Source organism: Rattus rattus, chromosome 18 (assembly GCF_011064425.1).
Source record: "Rattus rattus isolate New Zealand chromosome 18, Rrattus_CSIRO_v1, whole genome shotgun sequence".
Taxonomy (NCBI): Eukaryota; Metazoa; Chordata; class Mammalia; order Rodentia; family Muridae; genus Rattus; species Rattus rattus.
Genome location: NC_046171.1, coordinates 8,143,939 through 8,161,438, shown reverse-complemented (window position 1 = coordinate 8,161,438; position 17,500 = coordinate 8,143,939). Strand labels below are relative to the sequence as shown.

At 47.1% G+C, this 17,500-nt stretch overlaps 2 protein-coding genes and 1 pseudogene across 2 annotated transcripts in view; all 3 read right to left on the bottom strand.

The window, feature by feature from the left end:
- The window catches only part of LOC116887415, a 496,132-nt pseudogene that overhangs the window by 210,340 nt on the left and 268,292 nt on the right, over positions 1 to 17,500 (bottom strand).
- The window catches only part of LOC116887417 (RT1 class I histocompatibility antigen, AA alpha chain-like), a 431,868-nt gene that overhangs the window by 160,497 nt on the left and 253,871 nt on the right, over positions 1 to 17,500 (bottom strand). The gene's annotated exons all lie outside the window — the stretch shown is intronic.
- The window catches only part of Psmb9 (proteasome 20S subunit beta 9), a 5,601-nt gene continuing 4,338 nt past the window's right edge, over positions 16,238 to 17,500 (bottom strand). Inside the window, exons 5-6 of the mRNA XM_032889047.1 lie at positions 17,325 to 17,466; positions 16,238 to 16,540 (exon numbers count right to left, since the gene is read on the bottom strand). Of these exons, the coding sequence (XP_032744938.1) occupies positions 16,413 to 16,540; positions 17,325 to 17,466 (270 nt within the window). The 3' untranslated portion in view covers positions 16,238 to 16,412. The remainder of the gene's footprint in view (positions 16,541 to 17,324; positions 17,467 to 17,500) is intronic.

Below are 17,500 nucleotides of genomic sequence, written 5' to 3'. Positions count from 1 at the left end.
ACAGCGAAGACGCGCGCGTTCACGCGCTGGCTGGCTGCAGCAGGAAGCTGGCTGGTTGACTGACAAACAGGAAGTAGAGAATGCAAGCATACGGCCTCAAAGCCCATCCCGGTGACATGCTTCCTCCGGCAAGGCTCCATCTCCGGAAGGTTCTTCAACCTTCAAACACTGGAGCCTGGGGAGGGGGAGAGACGCATGTCTTATGTGGACCACACTGAGCTGCGACCCAAGGCCTTTCATGCTTTATTTGATAGGTTGACATTTTTTATATTACGTGTGTGTATGTGTGTGCCTGGCGCCCACTAGAGGCCAGAGAGGACACTGGATCCCCTGGAACTGGAGTTACAGATGGTTGTGCACCACCACGTGGTTGCTGGGATTTGAACTCAGGACCTCTAGAAGAGCAGTCAGTGCTCTAACCACTGAGCCGTCTCTCCAGCCCCCTTATTTTACTTTTATTTTTCGAGGCAGGGGCTCACACAGTCCAGGCTGACCTTGAACTGTTTTATGTAGCCAAGGATGACTTAGAATTCCCCATCTTCCTGCCTCTTCATTCCTGTGTCACCATTCCCTGATTTCTACGTTTTAGTGAGACCCTGTCTTGCTACAGAAGCTAGGGACAGACTGGAGTTGAGCCCTTTTGTGCTGTCTCTACAGGTGGATGCTGGTAAATTCCTTCCAAGCCCGGACCTCCCTTTGACTTAATCAATGGTTGGTCTCTTCTGAGCTGGAATCTGGGTGCTCTCTTTCTCCTCAGAACCATAACCCTTGTTTGATGCAATCTTGTTTCCTTTCAGCCTAGGGATTTTCTTAGCACCGCAGGGAAGACACCAGGTTCTCTGTGGTATTAGCCCATTGCTGGCTTAGGAGGAAGCTTACATGGCTTAACTGGGAAGACACACTTAAGGGGCGACTGCCTAGCATCTTGACCCCCTTCATGTAAATAGATAGAATAAATTTAAGAAATCTAAGAAAGAGTGGGAGGCTGACCTTGGTGTGTGCTCCTGGGGGGCTACTTCCGGGAGCAGCACATAAATCTAATGTAAAACACAAATTCTACCCAATAGCATAGAGGGCTGTGGGAACAGAGAGATTCAACAAGGGGGAAATGTTTGGGTGGGCAAACACCTTTTGGTGCTCTGTAGACCAGGCTAGCCCTAGTGCAGGAAGTAAAGGTCTATGCCACCACACCTGGCATGTGTTTATATCTTGGAATTTTTTTCTTATTGTTCAAAAGCTTTTACAAGGTAAGCATCCCCTGGTATATTTTCTTATGTGGTAAAGAGTCTTATCTTGAGGCCTGGAGTGTTCTGTCCTGCTGCTAACCCCAACTCCTACTCTATTCAAACCAAGCTTTCGTGCTAGAAGACTTAAGTCTCAGCAGCTCTCCAAAGGTCTCTCCTGTTGTCCAGTATAAACTGGCTTAAAACATCTCCAGACTTTAGATGGACGGAGCCCTATTTCAAAGCTACCCAGGAGAGTCATCTGGGAGGGTAACTTGACTAAAACCCCTAGAACCAAAACCAATAATTCCACCAAGGAAAAGATATTAATAGTGTTATGGTAACACGTACTCTATCACCGGAGCTAAAGGCTCTGGGACTTGAGGACACGGTCAGACATTGTCTTTCCTGGAGTGACTTAAGTGCTATATTGAGTGTTGTTGGTGAAGCCCTGCAATTCTGGATGGGTTCTTTTTCTTTATTTTTGTAAAAGATTTATTTATTTATTATATCTAAGTACACTGTCGCTGTCTTCAGACACACCAGAAGAGGGAATCAGATCCCATTACAGATGGTCGTGAGCCACCATGTGGTTGCTGGGATTTGAACTCAGGACCTCTGGAAGAGCAGTCAGTGCTCTTAACCACTGAGCCATCTCTCCTGTCCTCTATTTATCTAAATTATACAAAACAACCGCTCTGTTATGGCAGCAACATATGGCAGCTGGTGGACTCACCAACACTGGCCAGATCCCATCACTAGATTCAAAAGAGACCTTTCTCAGGGTGTATGCACAAGGACGAAATGCATGTTTATAATAAACAGTTCACAAAGCCAGGAAGACGATGGTGTGGGAACAGGCATTTGACCCCAAGCCTGATAACCTGAGGTCCAACCCTGGGACCCTCAGGATGGAAGGAGAGAACCAATTCTGCAAACAGTCCTCCGGCGTCTAGTCACCTGTCATAGCATGCATGTGCTAACATAAACACACCAATAAAATGTTTAAAGAGTGCCACAGTAAAAAAGTAGAGATAGCTGTAACGAACACAGGGACTGGACAGAGAGCGCTGTAAGGGACTACACTCTAAAGCTGGGGCAGTCAGGGGTGAATGCTTTTAATCCTAGCTCTGGGGAGGTAGAAGCAGGAGGATCTCTCTGAGCCTTAGGCCAGCCTGGTCTACATATTGAGCTCCAGGACAGCCAGGGTTACATAGGAAGACCCTTAACCACTCCGCTACCTCGACTCCCCTTCCTGGTCTCATATAGCTCAGGCTACCCTTGAAGTCTCTAGGTAGCAGGGATAGCCCTGAGCTCCTGATCCTCCAACACATCTGGAGATCAAACCCTGAGCTCCATGCACGCTAGCAAAGCAGTGTACCAACTGATCCTGACTCAAGACACCTCTCTCTCTTTCTCTCTCTCTCTCTCTCTCCTGCTTTTCTGCCTGCTCAGCTCCATCTATGTCAGACTATAACGATGCCCCTTCCTGGCACTGTTGACAGATGTATATAAGTAGGAATTCTAACATCCCTTCCCTGGCTAGCATTTGTGCGGTCCCCACAGTGAAACCCTTCACATCGCAGACTGGTGTGTTAGAAAACCGGTGGGAATATTTATGAACAAGTAAATCGCAAAAGATAAATGCGGCAGCATAAATTGTGTGAAAAGATGTGCTTGCAATGCCATTAGCTAGTAGTCCCCTAGTAAGTGTAATTTTAGCACTCAAAACAAATGACAACAAAACAAAAAAGGAAACAGCCCTGGGGCTGGTGAGACGGCTCAGCAGGTACTCGTCGCTAAGTTAAAGACCCAGGGCTGACCCCAGAAGAGACTCCCGCAGGTTGTCCTCTGATTTCCATACGGACACTGTGGTGTGCGTGCACCGCCCCCACCCGTGCACAAACAAATGTTAAAAACCACTAATAAAATAGAAAACAGCTCATGCCCACATATGATTGAGCAGCTAATTTCTTTTTTTCTTTCTTTTTTTTTGGAGCTGGGGACTGAACCCAGGGCCTTGCGCTTGCTAGGCAAGCGCTCTACCACTGAGAGCAGCTAATTTCATATCACGGCAAAAACAGAAAACAAAAACAAACTTTAGAGAGAAATAAGGACAAACCTGGAATTCCTAAACTGGTTAGTGAAGCAAATAAATCCATCAAGGACGATTCAGGGGTGTTTTTGGGGAATCATGTTACAGACACACACACACACACACACACACACACACACACACACACGCACATGCACACACATTCACACAGAAACACACACAGACACACACATACACACACATCACACACACATACCACAGATACACACACACACATATATACATACATACACACACAGACAGAGACACACACAGACAGAGACACACACTCACACACACAGAGACAGAAACAGAGATAGAGAAAAAAAAGACAGAGAGACACACACACAGAAAGAGAGACAGACAGACACAGAGATATATAGGGAGAGAGACAGAGAGTGAAAAGACAGAGAGACAGACAGACACAAAGAAAGATAGACAGACACACACACACACACAGAGATATATAGGAACAGAGACAGCGAGATGAGAGAGACAGAGAGATAGAAGTAGACAGACAGACACACACATATGCACAGAGGAGAGACAGAGAGAGACAGAAAAGGACAGAAAGAGACAGATAGGGAGGACACAGAGAGGAGAGAGAGACAGAGAAAGAAAGAAAACAGAGATGGGGGGAGACAGACACACAGAAAGGACAGAAAGAAACAGAGATGGGGAGAGAGACAGAGAGACAGAGACAGACAGACAGACAGACACACACACACACACACACACACACACACACACACACACACACACACACACACACACACACACACACACAAACAGAGATACAAAGGAAAATAGATACAAGGCGGAGTCAAACCATGAAAACCGGCTCTGCACCTGCGGGCTCGGCAGGTTTCCTGCTCTTTGTCAGTCTTTGCTGACACCTACAGGTCACAACTTGTTAACGATTTTTTAAATGGAAATTTAAACTCTCCCTGAGGATCCTTTTTCTAGGCAGCCCCAAACTCAGTGGATTTGAGAGATCGTTTCTTGAATATTCCCAGAAAAAAAAAATCACGGCATTGTTGAAGGTTCTGTCAGGTTGATCTACTGATTAGAACTTCCTGATTGTGGAGAACTGTGGACTTGATGCTCTAAAGGCAGATTTGCTCTATCTTTAGTATCCTTATGGTCATTTGGAGTCCACCTCTGAAGCTGATGTGACATCCTGTCCTGGAATCATTACTGTTGCTGTGGGGAAGTACCCCGACCCCCACCCCCATCCAAAAAAAAGGGAGGAAAGTTTCAACAATTCCAGGTGACATCCATCATTGTGGGCGAGTCAAGGCAGCAATCTGAAACAGCTGGTCCCTTCTTCACCCCTGCAGTCAAGGGCAGAGGAAATGAATGTACGAGTGCTGTCTGTTTAGGGTCTGCTCATCCTCTCTGCTCTTATTTGCTTCAGGATACCTGTCTGGGGAATGATGCCACCCACAGTGGGCTGGGTCTTCCCACATCAATTGACTAAGACAACCCCTCACAAATATGCCCAGGTTAAAATCCTTCACTGAGAGGACTTCCCGAGTTACTGGGAGTTATGTCAATTTGACAGTTAAAGCCATCAACCATACGTCCTTTCAACTACCAGGGGAAAAATATTTGGAATATATTAACTTAGCAAGCTGCTGGCTTCCACCAAACCCAAAACTCAGAATGCCATAGGATAGCGAAATCCACAGCAGAGAAAGACTCCTTGCTTTGCTGTAACCCACTTGTCCCGCCGTCCCTACTAATGTATTTGGTGGATGGCTTGATTTATGACTTCCTACCGAAATGCTTATGTAACTACCTTCCTGCCACGGGGCAAACTGAGTCATTGTCCCTGGGTTGTGGCCATCTACTTATATTCAGCTCAGAAAAACAAAATCTCTTATTCCCTTGAAGCGAGAGGGAATTTTTGTTGTTGTTGTCGTTAATTAAAATATATGCTTGAGGGGTTGGGGATTTAGCTCAGCGGTAAAGCGCTTGCCTAGCAAGCGCAAGGCCCTGGGTTCGGTCCCCAGCTCCAAAAAAAAGAAAAGAAGGGGTTGGGGATTTAGCTCAGCGGTAGAGCGCTTGCCTAGGAAGCGCAAGGCCCTGGGTTCGGTCCCCAGCTCCGAAAAAAAAGAACCAAAAAAAAAGAAAGAAAAGAAAAAAAATATATATGCTTGAAAAACTCAAGGAATTCTGTGGCCACAGTGAAAATTCGGTAAATTAGAATTTTGGTGATACAGGGATGTCAACACGCAGGCAAAGCTATCCTTTAAGTAGATGCTGGAGACTGGGTCTGGGTATGGCAGGCTGAGTACGACTGCAGGCGTGTATCTGGGAGATCACTCAACCCACGCTCTGCTGGCACCAGATTCCACCTGCTTGCTAGGAGAGGCAAAGGTTCCAACGGTGGCTAATTTCCACGCTCTGTAAACCTAGAAAAGTGACCTGTTTCCTTTGGAGTCTCCTTTAGCTGTTGCCGTTTTCGACCTCATACCTCGGATTCAGGATAACAAAAGAAATCAAACTCTTTTCACACTCCCAAACCCTTGGGATTTTCTCACTGAGTAGCCACCACACATTTGTCCACTAGGTGGCGCCAAAGGCATGTGCTTTCGCGCTCAGCGCGACACAGGCACTTATTAAAAGAGCAACCGTAGTATCAAATTTAAAGTGTGGGGGAGAAAAGCGAAAGCAAGAGTTCACATCTTGCTCTGTGCACAGGTTAGTTTCGTGTTTATTTGACACAGCTAGGGTCCTCTGGGAATAGGACCCTCAGTTGAGAAAATGTATCCATCAAATTGGCCTGCGGACAAATCTGTGGGGCATTTTCTTGATTAATGATTGATGTGTATGGGGGCGGGCACAGCCCACGGTGGGCAGTGCCACCCCTGGGCAGGTGGGCCTGGGTTGTATGAAAAGGCGAGGTGGGTAAGGAGTAAGCAGTGTTCCGCTGAAGCCTCTGTTTCAGATCCTTCCCCGACTTGGCTCAGCGATCAACCGGAAACAGGATATGTACGCCATGTAAGCCCTTTCCTCCCCAGCTTGCTTCTGATTACGGTGCTCTTAACAGCAACAGAAATTAAACTAGGATATTTGGTAACATTTCTCTGGGTAGAATATTACTAATGTTTTAGTGACTGTGTATGTTTTCAGGATAGTTTAGTGTATATTCTTGTTCCTATTTTGTATCTGACTGTCTAAAAGCCTATCTTGTAAAAGATTGATTATTGGGGTTGGGGATTTAGCTCAGTGGTAAAGCGCTTGCCTAGCAAGCGCAAGGCCCTGGGTTCGGTCCCCAGCTCCGGAAAAAAAAAAAAAATTGATTATTTATGATGTATAAAAATGTTCTGCCTTCATGGCTAGAAGAGGCATCAGATCCCATTACAGATGGTTGTGAGCCACCATGTGGTTGGGCTGAAGGAATTGAGCCATCCTCCACTCTCAGGACCTCTGGAAGATCCTCTTCCCCCCTCTCCCCTCCCCTCCCCCTCTCCTTGCAGTACACCGGGAAATTGTCTTCACAGGACCAAGGGCTTCTAAGCCACCTCCTCCAGCTTTCATGGTTTCATCTAAGCCCTTTTTAGGCAGACTTTTTCTTTTCTTTTTCAGTGGGACTTGATGTTCTCTCTCTCTGTCTCTCTCTCATCAGATCAATTTCTCCCCCTAGGCCTCTCTCTCTCCGTGAGAAACAACTCTCTTTTTGGATATTTTTATGTTTGTATTTACATTACCCAAATGCTTGTCAGATCTGGTGGGGGTGTCTTTTCACCAGAGGGCTGGAGGATCCCTTTTCCAGATTTGGTCTCCAGCATCCCCCCCTCCAACTGTTGTAACTCAGCTCCAGGAATTCAAGGGCTCTGTAAACACACACACACACACACACACACACACACCACACACAAGTGCATATTCCTTGGCATTAAACGGAAAACCCTCACATTCTCTTTCTTAGATTCCCCGGGACCCCCCAGAAAGGGTTTCTCTGTAGCCCTGGCTGTCTTCACTCAGGACCAGGGGCTTCTCCTCCTATGCTGGGATGCCACATGCCTGGTACCAAGGCTGGTTTGAACTCAAAATCTCCCATCCTCTGATATGGAGCCTTAAAAAAGCCAGAGGGGAAGAAATAGCATGTCTTCATTACTGCAGCTGGACTCACACCTGCAAACTCAGAGGAGGAGGAGTTCCAGGGAGGACAGGCTTAGCGCCATAGGAGGTGAGATCGCCACCTAACTCACGAGCAGAATGGCCCTGGGATTTTGAAACCTCAAAGTCTACCCCACCCAAAGCAAACACAACTCCTCCAACTGGAGACAAGGCACTCAAATATATGAGTTTATGGGGGCTCTACTCAGACCTCCATAATGTATGAAGCTGAACTGAAATACTTTTGGAAAGTGTGTTTTTAGGGACTAAGTTTTATTTGTAGTTGTATGTGTGCTTCTGTTATGCGCACATGGGTGCAGTGCCCACAGAGGCCAGAAGAGGGCATCAGATCCCTTGGAGCTGGGGTTACAGGTGGCTGTGAGCATCACTCATAACAAAGGGGGATGGGAACCAAACTCCAGTCTCCAGACTCTATATGGAGGGGGTGGGCTAACAGTGGTCAAAGCTGACTGCTCTTCCAGAGGGGATGGGAACCACAACCATCTGTAAAGAGATCTGTCTTCCCTGGAACAGCAGGATGCTCTCTTAACTGGAGGGGTGTCTCCAGCCCCTTGTCCTTTCAAAAAAAGATTTGTTTATTTATTATACATAAGTGTACCGTAACTGTCCGCAGACACACCAGAAGCGGGCAGTCAGTGCTCTTAACCACTGAGTCATCTCTCCAGCCCCCTCTCTTGTCCTTATCTGTCCATTCTTCCTTGCTCCCTCCCTCCGTCTCTTCTCTTTGGTTTTCTTTCCGTTATCTCTTCCTCTTTCACCTCTTCTTTATCCCCCATCTCTGTTTATTTGAGACAGGACCTCTCTGTGTACGCAGCCTGGTCTCCCGCTGCTACTGTTCCTGCCTCTGCCTCTGAGCGTGGGGCTTGCAGTGTGCACCACCAGGCCTGGTTGTGTCTGGCTTTTCTTGTCTTTTTTTTTTTTTTTCTTTTTCCAACAAGGGTGCTACAAAGGATTCCTTAGATTTACACACAGCTAACTGGACATTTCCGGCCTTGTGGTAAATGCAGGTTTTTCTCTCTCTCTTTTTTTTTTTTCGGAGCTGGGGCCCGAACCCAGGGCCTTGCGCTTGCTAGGCAAGCGCCCTACCACTGAGCTAAATCCCCAACCCCTAAATGCAGGTTTTTAATATTGGTTTTTCACCTCTGTCTTTTAATTCCCTGTTTTACAGCATACGGACACACAGTAGCAATCGAGGCAATGTGTCACACTGATGTCAGTAAGCCTGTCACAGCCAAAACCGTTTCTTTGTACAAGGTTTCGGGTTTTCTATATGAACAGTTTACAAATGCAAGTATTTACTTCTTTGTCTGCTTTTTTTGATTTTGAAAAAAGTGTGTGTATTCACACGCGCATATGTGTGTCTCTCTGTGTGTCTGTGTATATGAGTATGAGTGTGTTTCTGTGTGTGTTCATGCGCGTGTGTGCGTGCATATGTGTGTATGTGTGTGTGTCCGTGTCCGTGTGTGTGTGTCTCTGTCTGTCTGTCTCTCTGTCTCTGTCTGTCTGTGTGTGTATATGTGTGTGTATGTGTGTGATGCGTGTGTGATGTGTGTGTGTATGTTTGTATGTGTGTGTCCCTGTGTGTGTATGTTTGTGTGTGTTTGGCTTTTCAACAGGAAATGTGGAGTAAGAACCTCCTCTTGTTTAGGTAAAAGGAAATACTCTGAACCACAGAGAACCAATAGATGGCACTCTATCCCCTGTCCCCTGTCCCCTGTCCCCGACCCCCATCCTCAGTTGTTGCTCCCTCTGAGGAGAGGAACTAGGCTTCCATGCAGAGTTACCTTAGCCACCTGCTTGGCCACTTCTGCCCAGGAACTCCTCCTATGACTTCTGCTTCCCCAAAGCCAGCCACTGCTTCTCCTTCCCACCGCCCTTTGCCAGGGAATGAGTAACAGTGTGGATCCCCTTCCCTTATGCTGCTCTGTTGAGTTCCAGTGCCAGGTGCGTGCATCTGATTGACAGGTCTCGGTTCCTGCATTTGTGCCCTGTCTTCAGAGAAGGTGGGGAGGCGGGAAGCAAGTTTTGTTTTACTCCATCTCTAAGAAAGTAGGGCTAATGAGGAAGCGAAATTGCGCAACACCTTCACATCTCCGAATCTGACCATTCATGTAACTGAACACCGTCCATACTGCAGACACCTTGGGGCAGCAGTTTGTGACCCAGAGCTCTGGTTTACGCTTCACGGGTTTCTGTCAGGCAACTGACCTCAGTCCACTGGCAGCTCACCAATAGGGTAAAGCGTTGCTTTTGCTTTACCCGCTGAAGTTTGGATGCCTCGCCAACAGGGAAAGTATACTGTGACTTTTTTTTTTCAGGGCTGCTTCGCTCAGTGTCATCTCTCTGAGATCCATTCGCGTGGCGCCATCCCCCCATTAACTTCCATCGTTGCCACATTATTTAATAAGAAACGTTTTATTTGCCCGTTTAATGTTGTGCTGGGAGTTGGTTCTAGTGCTTTGAATTGCAGCCCCCCAAATCGAGAATCTGCGTGTCCAAACGCCGAAGGTCCTTGTTCCCAATTGGTTTTTGATCGATCCATAAAGAGCTAATGGCCAATGGCTGGGCAGGTAGACTGTGGAGGGACTTGGAGGTTTGCGCAGGGTGGGAGCCAGGAAAGAGGAAGGAGGCAGAGATCGCCATGAAGGGGAAGAAGAAAGACCAGACTGAAAGGCCCACCAACATGTGAGAATCAGGGAAAGTGGCCACACGAGCCACTTCCCCAATTGTTTTTGGGGCAGCAGAGATGAAATATAGATCTTAATAGCTGTTAACTCAGGAGTACGAGAGGGGAGTGTTTTCTAGCAGTGGGGAGGATTAGAAATGCCCAACCATTAAGCTGGTCATAGCATATCAAAATTAAGCTAGTGTGTGTGTGTGTGTGTGTGTGTGTGTGTGTGTGTGTGTGTGTGTGTGTTTCTTTTGAGAATCCAGATAGCTCTTGGGCGGGTGTGGGCCCTCGACCCATCAGGTTAACTAACTTCCGCTACACTGTTGAACAACTATTTTGTGAAACCAGTGGGCAGCAGCCTGTGAGGCAGGCGGCCTGACATTCCACCCCTAAGTATTTTGTCACCTGTAAACTGCTCCTGCATAACCATCACTTCCTGCACAGTTAAAATTGATACCATCTTATTTAGCACACAGTTTATGCTGGATTGTCCCTAAAGCACCGGGTGGTAAATGCATGCTGTATTAAGATGCTGTTTTGGCTTCATGGTTACCTAGCAACAGATAACTAACCTCTTCATGGTTACCTAGCAACAGATAACTAACCTCTTCATGGTTACCTAGCAACAGATAACTAACCTCTTCATGGTTACCTAGCAACAGATAACTAACCTCTTCATGGTTACCTAGGAACAGACAACCAACATCAGGGTGTGCTGCATTTCGTTGCTGTGGGAAAACATCTCAGATGAACAGATAGAAGGAGAAAAGATTTACTTTGACTCACAGCTTGAGAGACTCTGGCGTAAGATCAAGCACGGCTCTTGGCTTGAGGTGAGGGAAGGCATCATGGTGTGGGAGACGTGGTGGGACAAAGCAGTTCCTGTCATGGCAGCCAGGAGGAAGAGGCAGACAGGAAGGGTGCAAGGACAAGATGAGCCCTTCTAAGGCATGACCTCCTGACCCACTCTCTCTAATAAGACCCACCTTCCCCTTTCCCATAATGAGGAGGTTACGAGTCCATCAGTGGTTATCCCATTGATTAGACTTAATCACTTGTGAGCGAACCACCCTTCACTGGCTGGATCCAAGCCATCGTACAGGGCCTATTTCTGTCATTGAGGTCATCTGCCCTTCCGTTTGCATTTCACATCTCAAGACCTAAATCCGTCCTAGCAGTTGCCATTCTCTGACATCAGAGAGCCTTTGTGAGGTTGGCCAGTCAACAGCTCCACGGTTTCATGGCGCCCCCATCAGTAGACTGAAGACTTGGCTCTCCTCCGTGTCCGCACTGAGTCTTAGGAGAGACGTTATTCTTTAAGCTGGACGTTGAAATGGCTACAGAGATGGCTCAGGAGTGAAGAGTACACGCTGCTTCTCCAGAGGACCCAGGATTGGCTCTGACTACCCACACTGGGTAGCTCACAATGGCCTATGACTCTAGCTCCGGGAGACTCAGCACTCCTTTCTGGGCGTGCCACGAGCACAAGAATAAGCCTTTAGACGAAAGAGGATGGTAGAAGCCTTTCATTCACGTCCTGAGTTCAGATGAAGATCTTTAGTCTTAGTCCTCGTCTTCTGTATGTTCCAGGGTAGTCAGAAGCTGACAGGTTGGGACAAAAACTTCAACTCAGTCACTCAACAGTGGTATGGCTTCTATTTCATCTAAGCAGCTGTTGTAGGTTCCCTTGGATGTAGGAGTCTAACACCTGAGCTGGTAATATTCAGTTCATTTTTTCCCTTAATACTTAAGCCATGCTTATCCTGGAGATTCAGCAGAGCCCTGTGGTGGGTCATTTGGGGTCCATTTGTCTGGGCTGTGGCCTTCTTTTATTTAGGTTTTGATGTTGATGTGAAGGTATGGGGTTTAATCTCAGTTGTCAACTTGGTGAGAACTGGAATTACCTGGGAGACAGACCCCCAGGCATAGTTGGTTGGTTATTTTAAGTAGTTCAGTTAAAGTGGGAAGGTCTGTCCACTGTGGGTGGCACCATTCCCTAGAATGGGGTCCAAGACTGTGTAAAAACCTGCTTCTGGCTTTTGCAGCCACCTGAGCTCACATGCAGTTACAAGTACACACCTAATTTAAAATAAATCTTAAAAAATAAGGAGAAACAAGCTGAGCACAGGAATTCATTCTCTCTTCCTCCTGACCATGGACATCATGTATGCATCTGAGTAAAAATTTCTGTTGCTTTGACTTTCCCACCATGATGACACATTACAAAGGGAATGTCCCCATGTTGCCACTGTCAGGGTGTATTTTTTTTTTTTTTGGTTCTTTTTTTCGGAGCTGGGGACTGAACCCAGGGCCTTGTGCTTCCTAGGCAAGCGCTCTACCACTGAGCTAAATCCCCAACCCCTGTCAGGGTGTCTTATCACAGCGTCAGGAAAAGCAACTGAGACAGAAGGTTTTCTTAAAATGAACATTTAAAGCAGAAAAACGTTTAAGTAAAACAGTCGCCCTCTTCTGGCCTCCATGGGTACTGCATGCACACGGTGTACATACATGCAGATACATACATAAAATAAAAATATATACATCTTTGGTTTTTAAAGATGGTATGTGGGAAGTGCCCTCCAAGTGAATCTCTGGGTAGGGTGGTAAAAAGAGAGATTGTAGGATAAACCGAGGTTCTGGGTCCATCCTGTCCACACTGCCTCCCCCCCATACACCCTACCATTTCCTGTCTCCCCCTCCTCCATTTCTTTAGGAGACAAACCCAAAACACCCTTTATATCCTAAACCGAAGAGTCTAGGCTAACATATAAGAGGTGTTTCCTCTTCTACTGTTTCTCCCTTGTCCTAAGATGGTTTTTCTTAGCAAGGTCATTTGCAAGCTTTTGCTCTCTTGTCCAGTTCCCACTAGTCTGTAACTCATGGTCGCAGGCAAGATCACGGAGTGGGGAAGGGGGAGGGGAAGGAGTCTTTTCAAAGGTTCCTTTAAAATCTTGGCAGCAATAAAGTCTGTCAAGAAGCCTAGGAGCCCAGAAGGCTACAGTTGAGGGCCACGGCAGAAACTAGAAGAATCTAGTTCCAGGGGTTGGGGATTTAGCTCGGTGGTATAGCGCTTGCCTAGCAAGCACAAGGCCCTGGGTTCGGTCCCCAGCTTCGAAAAAAAGAACCAAAAAAAAAAAAGATGTATTAATTCTATGTGGATGCATGTTTTGCCTGTTCATTCATACACATACACACACACACACACACACACACACACACACACACACACACACATATATCTCATGTGCATGCAGTGCCTGAGGAGGCCAAAGAGGGCGCCAGATCCCCTGGACCTGGAGTCAGAGATGGTTGTGAGCCACCATGTGGGTGCTGGGAATTGAACCTGGGTCTTCTGCAAAAGCAAGATGTACTTTTAACTGCTGAGTTGTCTGTCCAACACTTGCCCTGGTGTTTTGTTTTGTTTTGTTTTGTTTTGTTTTGTTTTTTGAGACAAGGTCTGACTATGTAGCCTTGGCTTGAAAATTTTTAGGTCATTTGCTTCTAATTACTCTTGTTATGACAAAAAATATATCTTTTCCTTAAATTTATTTTATTGGCATTGGAGGTGGTGGTGTGTGTGCGCATGTGTGTGTGTGTGCACATGTGTGTGTGTGTGTGTGTGTGTGTGTGTGTACATATGTGTGTGCGCTGCATTGCTGTCTAGAGGCTAGAGGACAACGTTCAGGAGTCAGTTCTCTCCTTCCGAGGTAGGATCCGGGATTTGCACTCATGATCAGGCTCAGTCAAGAAGTGCTTTCTACCCACTGAGCTATCTTGAAGACCCAAATAACTATATTTGAAGGGATATAATGTTTCCAAAGTGCATTTACCTGCATCCTACAGAATTTGACATGTGACGTTTTTATTGTTCATAGTATCGGGTCTCCTGAAGACATTGTCACAGAGGTACTGTGCTGGGTAGTTCTGTGCCAACCCAACACAAGCTAACACCATCTGGAGAGGGTGACTTAAGAAATGTCTGTAGCGATTGATTTTCTTAGTAATTGATACAGGAGGACCAAGCCCACTGTGGGTGGTGCCATCCCTTGGGCTGGTGGACCTGGGTTCTATAAGAAAGCAGGCTGAGCAAGCTATGAGGACTGCAAGTCCCTCCATGGCGTCTGTATCAGCTCCTGCCTCCAGACTCAAGTCCTGACTTCCTTCTGTGGGAGTGTAAGCAGGACAAACCCTTTCCTCCTTAGATTTTCCCCTGATGTGAGTTCAGGGAATAGAACTTTGGTCATTACCCATTGAGTCATCCAACGGGCCATTTTATTTTCTTGCCAGTTCTGTTGTATATTTGTTTTAGCCGTTGGCTTTATTTTTTTTCTCACCCCATCCCCCCCATTGTCTCAGTTGTTTTTTTAAATAAAAACTATCTGCCTCTTGGAGACGTTTCAGTTTTGGAACGAATGATACCGTTGTTTGACCGAGAGAACGAAGCCTTCTAGTTTGAACATGCTTGCATTTGAGCTTGTTTCTGACTGTCTGTGTGGTTCAGGAGTCAAGGCTAACTGAGTTTGGAGAGTCCCCAAATGATCCCTTCTCAGTTCCTCTCCCCAGGGAGACCTCCCTCCTGGCTGCAGCTGAGTAGCTGTGCCCTGGGGCTGGTTTCAGGGAGGGCTGGGAGTTCTGACTCTCCTCACTGGCCACTTTCAGTTCTTGCTTTTCTGAGTCCTCTCTAGAGTTCTCAGTGGCCATCATACTCCAGAGACGGTGTGGGGGACTTTTAAACTATCATTTACATAAAAAAAAAAAATTGAGCAGCAGAGTTAGAAGCAGCTCAGGGTGTTGTGAGTTTAGATAACCCACCACGTGCCGCCGTGCACTCTGTCTCAAAGGAGCGGGACCACTTGGAGCACATTGAATCTGTGTGCTCTGATTCTTTTTTTTTTAATATTTATTTATTTTATGTATATGAATACACTGTAGCTGTCTTCAGACACACCAGAAGAGGGCATCAGATCCCATTACAGATGGTTGTGAGCCACCATGTGGTTGCTGGGATTTGAACTCAGGACCTCTGGAAGAGCAGTCGGGGCTCTTAACTGCTGAGCCATCTCTCCAGCCCGTGTGCTCCGATTCTTACTCGAGATTCCGTGGAATGGTCCCTGCCCAAGGACATGAAATCATGGGAACTGGGAGCTCTTTAACATGGCTCCGTGAGCACCTGTGAGCTGCTCCTCAGGGGACAATGATTTTGTACCCTCATCTGTGAACCCCAGAGTGAAACCATATCCCCCCCCTTTTTTTTTCAGCTTTACCTTTGAGCTGTGTTCAGCAGCCCTGTGACCAATTTTAATGGTTTACATTACTTTAAAACGTGGTTTATCTTGTGTGGCTTGTGGAGGCCGGAGGTCATTAGCAGGTGACTTACTCAGTCTCTCTCTGCCCTACATTCTGGCACAGGGTCTCTAACTGAACCTGGGGTTCCTTGATGTTGTCGGCCATCATGTTCCACAAGTCTGGGTTTCTGCCTCCCCAGTACTGAGGTTCCGGGCAGGTGTCACTGTGCCTGGTTTCTGAGTGAGTGCTGGGAATCTGGTCCCAAGCTTTTTGTGCACAACCGGCCCTTACTGACTGAGCCATCTCCTGAGCACCGGACATACAGTATTACAAAACCATCCAGGGGCAGGAGAGATGGCTCAGTGGTTAAGCACCTGGCTGTTCTTGCAGAGGGCCCTGGTTCAATTCTGCCACATGGCAGCCTGGCAAGCAGACCCCAGTTCCAGTTTCCAGTGTCCTTCTTCTGGCCTCTACAGGGACCTGCACACATCCATGCAGGAAGAAGAAAAATAACACATGCAGTAAAACTAAACAACTCTATAAAGTTAAAAGGATTCAGTCCATAGTGACCTCTCATATATGAAGATTTCTCTCCTAGGGGGCTCTGTTCCCTTCTCTGGAGGTGTTGGCTTGAGGGTAAAGAACAATAGGGTATGCGGTTTAATGTCAAGCCTCACGGCTTCCATTTTAAATCCCAATTCTTACCGTACAGACATTCATTGAGTCGTGCTGACTCTGAATGTGGTGAGTTTTGGTGTGGCTGCTTTTGTTTATTTGCGACTTGTGTTTTACTTATTTTTTTATTTATAAGAGTTTTTTATTTTAATAATAAAGTTTATTTTTTAAAAAAGAATGGGAGGTGCTTGTTGACCTCTGGGCCGGGAGGAAGCTTCCCTCCACGCACTGCGTTTCTCTGATACCCATTGCACCTCTGCCCATTACACCAACCTCTGGCTCCATAAAGTTTATTGCAAACAAAGAAGGGACTTCACTCATCGTAGAATTTTGGCAGCTCGTCTCCCAGGATGACGCGATGGTCCACACCATCAGCTGTAATGGTGACCAGGTAGATGACACCCCCACTGGAACCATCTCGGTTCATGGCCAGAGTGATGGCTGCAGAGGAGAGAGGAGTAGAACATGGCTTACTCCTTTCTTTCCCTTTCCAACGCCATGCTACGTCCCCTCAGAACGCATCGTAATGTCCAGCAAACCAGCATCTGCCCACGCCCCTGCTGTAAACGTTCCCACCACTATCTACTTCAAGTTACCTACAGGTTAGCAAAAATTGTCCAAGTCCTTGAACACTGAGCAATCAAGTTCCCAAGAGCTAGCTGCGGGCAGGGGCGGGGGCGGGGGCGGGGGCGGGGGCGGGGGCGGGGCGTGGACGGGGGCGGGGCGTGGACGGGGGCGGGGCGTGGAGGGGATAGCTCAATTGGCTGCTGGTTCTCATAATGACCTCATGCCCTTATGCGATTTGCTTAAGACTGTCTGGAGCTCCATCTCTTCTACCATGTCTTGTCTGCCTCCTCTCCACTTTCAAATGTCTCCCAGTTTCCAAAGATGGAGACGGAGAGACGGCTCAGTGGTTAAGAGCACCTATTATTCTTATAGAGTTTGGTTCCCAGCATCCACATCGGGTGCCTTACCACCTCCTGTAACATCAGCTCCAGAGGACCCAGCATCCTCTTCTGCCTCTTCTGGCTTCCACAGACACACGCACAAACTCACACACAGACACACCCATGTGCACATGCATGATTAAAAGTAAATATTCTTTTAAAAGCGTGGACATGGAATGGCCACCCTTGTGTTCTTTTTCTTATTCTTCACGATCTACTCCCCCCCCATCCCCCACGTCCATAAACCCTCCCCAGGTCACCTCTCATTGGCTAGTTACCGTCTGTGGTGAAACGCCGGCACTCCTCGGGGGTCATGCCTGGTTTATAAGCTGCGTCCACATAACCGTAAATATAGGTGCTTCCGGAACCACCGATCGCAAAGGGCTGTCGAATTAGCATCCCTCCCATGGTTCCATACACCTAGAGAGAGGGTCCCTCAGGTCAGGTCACGGTC